Genomic DNA, 9,657 nt, shown 5'->3' on the forward strand with positions numbered 1-9,657 from the left:
TTGTTTCTTTGTGTGTGTGTTGGTTTTTGGTTTTTTTATAAATGTCTTCAGTTTGTCGGTCTGTTTGTTTTCCTACCTGGGATACCTCCCCATCAGCCTCTTATTTGTGGAAAAGACCTGGCTGACAGAGCCTCATTCCTATAAAAAAATAAATAAGTAAATAAAAAAGGCAGGCCTTTCACAGCTCAGTTTACTAGTTCTACCAAATTCCCCAGGTTTCCTCTGATCATTTATCAATAAGATATTCCCCTGGAGATCACTCTTCTAAAAAAAACTTTTATGCTTTTATAATGTTCTCAAATTCCTCTAAAACAAACAACAGGAAAGGCAACTCTCAATAATGGAACAGAAAAGGGTCCCCTTCACAGACATGTCTCTACTTCTCTGTAAACAAACATACTATGACAGACATACCCATTATAGAAAAAAAAATTCTTCCCAGTAATGAAAAAAATTACTATTAAATCTGTTAAGCTGTTCTTGTACTTCACCCCTCAAAAGAAACATAAATATAACAGAAACATATTTTCTGTTGTTTTATAGAACATGTTGATAAAAAGCATTAGCAAATATGAAGAAACCATTGTCTAAGTGGCAGAATATTAATAAGGCCAAAATGTATCCTTAAAACAATCAATTATATATACAAATTCAGTAATTATGTAACCAAATTTCAATTTCTTTGTGTGGACTGTAGATTGTGGTGGTAGGACTATTGGTATTTTTATGAAAAATGTACTTCAGTCACATATTCTAACATGTTCGTGAATTAAAAGATATACTGTACCTTCACAGTATAATTGAAGTATTTGGCTGACTGCATAAATCGATGGAATCCATCACTTTCTTTTGTTGCTATAGTTATGACTAATAATTTATCTGTAAAGACAGAATGGACTAACATAAGATGGTTTACCAAGAGATTAAATGCTCCCACTTCACAACCCACTACAGTGATTGATCATCAAACCTACCCACCTACCTCCTATTCATTTTTGTGATGAAAAGTCTTAGTAGCCACAAAAACATATATTTGGCATTCAGTGCTTTGTTGTTTATTTAACAAATAAAGGAAACAAAATCAGTGCTGCCCTAGTAAATACACAGCTTTTAGGCACCATTCTATAATGGAGAATTATTTTCAATCCAACACAAAACCACTCATTAGTAGAAGGAGACAGATTTAAGGAATCATTCAAAAGATCCATAAAAGCTATTAAGGAAAATGTTTATCAGGAAAAAGCATGTAGAAAAATGTATAAAAAACAAAGTACATTAGCAAATATCAAAAGTGCTGGGACATTTCTTTTAAACAGAGGACATAGGAGGACCCATGGACTAAGAAAGCAAAAGTCAACATCTTTATATCATTCTATGCACTGAGCTGTACCGTTTGATTGTTACTTGCCTGTTTCCAATAACACAGAATTCACAAGGTGTTAACTGTCTGCTAAGCAATAGGCAATTATTGGAAATAGCATTAATCCATTACAGAATTCAATTAGAAACAATTTCATATAAAACAAAGTAATTTTCCATCAAATTTTAAAAATAAGTAAAGCAATAAAATATAAATAGGTGCAATACACATGAAGAAATAATAAATTCAAACATTCACTTGTCAACTAAAGAAAGGAAAATGTTTCCATAAAGATAAATCTCAATGTTCTTAGATTTTTTCTTGAAAAAGGTATTTCTCACATAATTTTCACCACTATGAGAAATAAATATTCAAGGAAAAATAAGTTATTTTCATAAAGTTGTTTGGCCCCAAGTAAATATATTTTAAGAGTACTTTTTCAATTAACTATTCTTTTTTTTTTAAAGAACCACATTGTCTTTTTTTCAGACAGAGAGAGCAAGCACTTGTGCAAGCACACACACACACACACGCACATGCATGACCTGGCAAGGAGCAGAGGGGAATGGAGAATCTGAAGTGGGCTCCATGATGACAGCACGGAGTCTGATGCGGGGCTCCAATTCACAAACCAAGAGATCATGACCTGAGCCGAAATCAAGAGTCAAACACCTAACTAACTGACTGAACCACCCAGGTACCCAATTAACTATTATTTTTTTTAATACACAAAATTTAATTTGTAAAGTTTCAAACAGGGGTTATCTGATTAAGAAAATTTGACATGTTACCATTCACAATAAATTTTAAAATGGAGACTACCAGATTTTATAAGAGTAAAAAAGAGTACTTAAAGTCTCTTTTCCCTGTAATAAAATTACTGTATTTAAAGATAGCTTTCTTACCTTAAACTTTTATACATAAATCGTAAGAATTATCTACATGTTTAGATTTTAGTTAGATGAATTTTTACACTTATCATTTTCAGTATAAAATTAACAGCAAGGATTTCATCATCCTTAATAGGAAAAGTAATGTTGGCCAGACCACTGAGTAGACAGAAATGTTACCTAATCCAATGACTCAGAAGGCAAAGTTAAAAATAGGTGGTCTATGTCTGGCAATCTTATGCCAAATAAGGACTCCTGTTGTTTCATTATTGTTGCTAATTACAAAAAAACAAATAGTGAATTAGTAACTTTGTTAAAAAAAATTCATGATTAATAGCATTACATATAACTTTCTGTTTCCTCTTGCCTGCTATTCAGGATAACTACTGTGATAAGAAATAAATCTTATTTGTTATATTATATATTATTATAAATAAGATTTATTTCTTATTAGCTCAGCTCAAGAGTCTAAGTTGTTCACCATTTATGACATTTTCTTGTCAAAAATGTTAACCTAAATTTGACATAAACTTAGATTTCATAATTGACCTATAGAATCAGCGGCAAAGGGGAAAAAGAATGGAAGGGAAATTGATACAGTATATTAACAGAATTAAGAGATAATTCAACCACATGTAAACCATGAATTTTAGTTGGGTCCTGATTTTTAAAACCAACTGCAGAAGGGTACTTCTGAGAAAATTAGGAAAATCTGAACATAATTGGATATTTGTTGACATTAGACATTACTGTTAATTTTTCATCATGTTAATGGTCCTTATAATTAGAGACATATTCTTATAATTTAGAGACATATACTTAAAGTATTTACCCAATGAAATAACATACAGTATTTACAACTTGTTTTAAAACTATCTGAGGTTGATGGGAGGCAATGGAGAAGAAGGATAAAGATTAAACAAGACTGGCCACATCGAAGGACTATTAAAAGTGGATTATTTTGTGTATGTTTGGAGACTCCTACAATTAAAAAAGTTCAATTTCATGTACAATCCTTCAATTTCCAATCAAAAACTCATAGAAAAATATGCAGTAGAATACTTTTAACATAAGAGGAAGGATGAAAAAGTAGAAATATTCTAACCAAAGCAGGAAACAACCTCCTTGACCTCCACCGCAGCAACTTCTTACTTGACACATCCCCAAAAGCAAGGGAATCAAGAGCAAAAATAAATGATTGGGACCTCATCAAGATTAAAAGCTTCTGCACAGCCAAGGAAACAACCCAGAAAACTAATAGGCAACCAACGGNTAACCAAACAATACTGTAATTTAAGCAACTATCATGAGTACTTTACTGACTCCACCTACCACAACCAAAATGATAATGTGAGATGACTGAGCAAGGAAATGGGTTTGAATAAAAGGCATCCATCAATAATTATCAAATCAATCTACAATGGTGTCAAAGAAAAGGCAAATGGAACCTCAACTGTGACCAAATGGAACCTATATGGCCACTGTCTGACCCTATTAAAATAGGTTAATACAGTTTGCATGAGCAAGAAACATGTAACACATCTATAGTGTGTGGTAGATTAGATAGCCATATATCAATGAAAATCACATCATGGCAAAAAACAAACAAAGACTTCTATCATTATCTTTATAATCCCCCAAAATGTTTATCATTATATTAACATTTAATAAATAGTAAAATGGCTAAATAAACAGCTCTCTATAAAAATTCAGGTGAATATCAGAAATTCTCCCAAAATCTAGTTGTCAATTTATTTAGAAATGCCAAAACATGCTATATTCTCTTTTAATAATACAGTTCTGGGGGTTGGGGGAATGCATTGTTAAAGAGCCATCTTTTTTCTCCAAATAGTTGTTTATAAAGAGCAGAATTTATTAATATGTAGTGCTGATGTAATTTTTATTTTCAAAAACAAAGCATGAGTTTAAAATAGAAAGTGTTTTGTTAATATATCCTGTCTCCAAATACTAAAGCAGTATATAAAATTCATCCAAAATTCATTATCTTAATGATAGACATCACATTAAGGAACTCAGCACCAGCCCAGCTGCTTTTGATCCCAAACAATACTGAAGGCTAAATCTCCTATCTTTCCAAGAAACTTTCCCTACACAAAGTCAAACCAGTCTTTAACTGTAAATCGGAAGATATCAAGAAAAATAATTCTACAATGGCACCTTCATAGGTGTTCATACTGTTCTCACTCTGCAACTAACTCGTTTTATGACCAGCTATGTCTTTCATCTATAAAGATCAGTAACTCTCACTGATCTACTGAAGGAACGTATGCATCTTCTTAGTAATGGTTAGCATAGTGCAGGGGCCAGCAAACTCTCACTGTAAAAGGCCAAATTATAAATATTTTAGACTTTGTGGATCATATATAATCTTTGTTATGAGTCTTTTCTTCTTTTTTCTTTTTCAAAAATACTTTTTAAATGTCATATATATGAGATATATATATTTCATATATATATATAAAACATACATATATGTATGTATGGCTGCCTTTACAAAAACAATGGGCCAGATTTGGCCTAAGAGTCACAGTTTGCCACTGTAGTTGGCCATATGAATCTGAGGACAAATACCTGGGTTCAAATCCCAGCTCTACCATTTATTTATTAGAAATTAATCACCTATGTGTGTCTCATTTGTATCTCATCTACAATATGTGTGTAATAATATCTCCTGCCTAAGAGGTTTGCTGTGGTAATTAAACTAGTTAATATATGCAAACTGGCTGACACAGTGTAAAGTCTACATATGTGTACATATATAGTATCTCCTTATTCCTACTCAATAGATACATGGATAAGGTAGGCTATATTATGCAAACCTTGGCAGGTTATAACTCCATTTATTTCTCTACCAGAGTTATACACTCTAGAATCTGATATCTCTTCCAACTCTAGATTTTATGATGCTAGTAATGACTGAAACACACACCCAACCTATTTAAAACAATTCTGCTCAGGGGCGCCTGGGTGGCTTAGTCAGTTAAGCGTCCGACTTTCGCTTAGGTCATGATCTCGCGGTTCGTGGGTTCGAGCCCCGCGTCGGGCTCTGTGCTGACTGCCAGCTCGGAGCCTGGAGCCTGTTTCAGGCTGTGACTCCCTCTCTCCCTGACCCTCCCCTGCTCACGCTGTCTCTCTCTCTCTCATAGAAATAAATAAAACATTAAAAAAAAAAAAACAATTCTGCTCATAAGTATTCAATCCAATGTTTTAACAAGAAAATGCAGATATGCCTTCTCAAATGTCTACATTTCTCTCCACCTCCAAGCCAGCTACAACACTAACTCAAATTATGGTCATCACTAGCTCAAGCTCCTAGAATAGCCTCCTTAAACCCACTTAACCCACTCCAGTCATATCTCTACAAAGCAGCCAGAGTGATCTTTTCAAAACACCTAGATATCCAATCATGTTATTCCACTGCTAAACACCCTTAAATGGCTTTCCGTTGCTCTTAGGATTGTGGCCAAGCTCTATCACCTCAGTGTTGTCCTGTGACTGTGGCCCTCTCCAATATCATCCATTACCTCTCCCTCGTTTGTTCTCTCTGCTCCAATTGCCCCAGGCCATTTTTGATTCTCCAACAATGCCTGCTCCTTCCCATCCAAAGAGAAGAGCCTATGCAACATCATTATCTAATCTCTTGATGGAGTAACTGCCTATTGAAATCTGAGGTTCTTACACATAGGCTATTTCCTTAGGGAGACCATCCCTGACCACTGCACTGTCTACCTCTGTTTCAGAGAGCTTAGCACAAATTGTATATTAATATTCATATTGTTATTTGAGATTAAAGCTCCCCCCCCCCACAACTAGACTATAAATGTCTAACAGGATGTCTTTTTCTCAACACTATACTCCAGGGTCTCTCACTGTTTACCATGTAGTAGGTTCTTAATAAACATTTGCTGAATGAATAGATTCAGGGATAAGTAATGCTATGCTTCATGTAGATGTGTGTACAAAGTAATTTTTTTCAACAAAATCCCTACATTGTTAGCTTTATTATCTCCAATTCACAAGTAAAGAAAACAAGTTAAACAATTTGAGGTGCCTGGGTGGCTCAGTCGGTTAAACTTCTGACTTTGGTTCAGGTCACGATCTCACAGTTTGTTGAGTTTGAGCCCTGTATCAGGCTCTGTGCTGACAGCATGGAGCCTGCTTGGAATCCTCTGTCCCCCTCTCTCTGCCCCTCCCCAACTGGGTCTCTCTCTCTTTCTCTCTCAAAAGTAAATAAACTTTAATAAATAAGTAAAGTTAAACAACTTCACTGAAGTCACCCAACAAGTTAGTAGTAAAGCCAGGAGTAGAACTTCCATTATTCTTCAAAGTCCATTTCTTTCCAACACTTCATGTGGATTTACTTCCTAGAGAGAAGTCAAGAGGCTAGAAGCAAACTTTGAGTTTTATTACACGTGTAGAAATTAGATAACATAGCAAGCCTGAAACTTCTATCCTTAGAAAGACCTGCTTGCAGGGTTGGTCCTTGGCTGCCATCTGGAAAAGTGGACTTGGGGAGGTTCCTACCATTCCCAGTAAGAATGGTTCACTGTGCCTAAACTGTACTAACAATGCACTTATGCTGAACACCTGCTATCTTTCTAGGAGTTTGGAATTTTGGTACAGCACTTGCCTGTATGACCAGTCCCCACTAAAAACCTTGGATAGTGAGTCCCTAATGAGCTTTCCTAATAAGTAACATTTCACATGTGTTGTCACAGCTAGCTGCTGCAGGGATTAAGCAAATCCTGTGTGACTCCACTGAGAAAGGACTGTTGGAAGCCGTGTCTGGTTCCACTGGATTGGCCTATGTGCCTTTTCCCTCTGCTGATTTTGCTTAATATTCTTTTACTGTAATAAGTCACAGCTACAAGTATAACTTATATGCTGAATCCTAGGAGTCCTCCTAATGGATGGTTGCTTCTGGGGAAGTGTGGCCTTGAGGGTGCCAGACCTAATATGCTTCTAGCTATAGGCAACAAGCCTTCATCTGAGAAGGACAATAGGGGCCTAATTTGTTCTATGTCTGATAAAAGGCTAGGTATTAGATTCGGGGTTCAGAGGCCAGGCTAGAGAAATACAGAAAAGACTCCACAAACAGACTCCAGAGAAGTATTTGGTACATAAAGCAATCACATTCTGCTCCCCCACTGACAGTTATTTTAATTTAATGTAAATTGTGATCTCATGAACAATCTGGCAAAGTCCAATTCCCTTACAAAGGAGGGAACCAAGACCTCAAGAGAAAACAAGGCTTGTCCAGGATCTTGCAGCTCAGGTAGGTGGTAACCAATCTAGGGCTGGAACTCAAGATTCCCAATTACTAAAAACATGGTGTTGCTCGGTCCTATTGAAAATTTTGTTGCTAAGCACTGGGTCACCTAAACACTATGACAATTAAACCAAAGCCATGGTGTATAGGTAGCAAGGACATGAATTTTATTTTGTGGAACTGTTGGAAAAAATTCAAATCAAAGATTCTTCAAGAACAATTAATGCCAAAATTTCAACAAAGAAAAAAATACATAGGATGTGTCAAAGAGACATCAAAGGATTCCATGGGGGTTTTGTAGGAAATGGGGGAGAAAAGAGAATACTTACAAAACAACCCCACAAAACAACAACAACAACAACCCTACCTCCAACCACTAATGCTACATATGGAACAGTGTCACACATTAGCCTTCTGATGGATGCCTGAGCTTCCACAGCCCACTCTGGACAATGTACAGATACAGAGAAAATCAGGAAATATGCCATGAGGTGCTGGGAGAAAGGCCAGTATATTGGGTGACCAACCACTCCAGTCTGCCCAGGCCTAAGGCAGTTCCCAGAACATAAGGATTTCAGTTTTAAAACCTGGAAAGTCCTAAGCCAAAAAGCACAATTTGGTCACCCTAACAGTATGTGCAGTGGGATTAGAGAAGGTGAGTATTGCCAGTTATGTATATGGCAAACGGCCCAGGAGTCAAAGAGGAGGAGGGCATTAGGTTAAGATAAACTCTTCTAGAACCAGAAGGCCAATTAACACAAGATATCAAGTGAAGCAGGATGAGATTAGGACCTCCAGAGGCATCAGACACCCAAAATGACAAGCCACTGTACCCCGTGCAGTCCACGCATAGAAAATTATGAGATGTTTGACATGCTGCAATGAGGAAAATTTTGACAAACATGGAGTTTGACCAGCATGACATAGAGGTCTGGCAATTATTTCATATGTTGAATAATTGAGGGATTGAGAATTTTTTTACCTGAAAAAAAAATTCAACACCTCTACACCTTATCACATTTGTGGAGAAAAAAAGATTTCTCCTATCTTATCTTAAAGAAGATAACTGGCTGGGGAAGAATTAATGGAGAGAATGCATATTTTATACCAATATTGTCTTAGTCCATTCAAGCTGCTATCACCAAATAACATGGACCTGGAATCCGATAAACAACAGAAATTTATTTCTCACACTTCTGGAAGCTGAAAATCCAAGATTACCCCACCAGCATGGCCGCACTGTCGTGAGGGCCCTCCTCCCAATTCACAGCAAGGAATTCTCTTGTGTCCTCTCTTGGTGAAAGGAGCTGGGATCTTCTTGGAGCCTTTCTTATTAGAGCACTAACCATATTCATGAGGTCTCTACCCCCATGAATTAACCACCTCCCAAAAGCCCCACCTTCTAATAATACCATCATGTTTGGGGCTAAGTCTTCCACATAGTAAGATGGGGGTGGGGGTGGGACACAAACATTCAGACCACAGCAAATACAAAGTATGATTAAAAACATCCAGAATGAATGGACATCCTGGAAAAGCAGTGTTTCTTATCTTCACAAACATTAATACAAGGAGTATAAGTCCACTTGCCAGGACTTGGAGGACACACTTAATCCATTCAGAATATGGCATTTATACCTTGAATAGAATTTTTTTAATTTTTTTTTTTCTTTTATTTATATCTAGGAGAGACAGAAACAGCGTGAGCAGGGGAGGGTCAGAGAGAGAGGGAGTCACAGCCTGAAACAGGCTCCGGGCTCTGAGCTGGCAGTCAGCACAGAACCCGACGCGGGGCTCGAACCCACGAACCGCGAGATCATGACCTGAGCAAAAGTCGGACGCTTAACTGACTAAGCCACCCAGGCGCCCCTATACCTTGAATATAATTTTAATGTCAAAGGGAAAAGGTACTATCCCCTTCACAGACAGAACAGAATTTAATCTGTAGAATCCCAAAGACTCAAAGGTTACAGCAACCTCTAAAATAGAAAGATGTACCAGTAATTAAAACCTCCTTTGAGGAGGATGGGATAACCCATCTGCTAGCCAAATGCTTTTACAGAGACTCTAAATTGCCTGCCAGGAATCTGGTCCCAAGGTTATGTAGTTGGTTCAAA

The 9,657-nt window shown here is 36.7% G+C and overlaps 1 protein-coding gene across 2 annotated transcripts in view; it reads right to left on the minus strand.

Moving 5' to 3' along the window:
• The window catches only part of PLOD2 (procollagen-lysine,2-oxoglutarate 5-dioxygenase 2), a 54,953-nt gene extending 54,076 nt beyond the window's left edge, over positions 1-877 (minus strand). For both annotated transcript variants that reach the window (XM_077765865.1, XM_077765864.1), the window contains exon 1: positions 788-877. In XM_077765865.1, the coding sequence (XP_077621991.1) occupies positions 788-823 (36 nt within the window). In that variant the 5' untranslated portion in view covers positions 824-877. The remainder of the gene's footprint in view (positions 1-787) is intronic.
• Positions 878-9,657: the final 8,780 nt, after the last annotated feature.

This window comes from Crocuta crocuta, unplaced genomic scaffold (assembly GCF_008692635.1).
Source record: "Crocuta crocuta isolate KB4526 unplaced genomic scaffold, BGI_CrCroc_1.0 scaffold54, whole genome shotgun sequence".
NCBI lineage: Eukaryota > Metazoa > Chordata > Mammalia > Carnivora > Hyaenidae > Crocuta > Crocuta crocuta.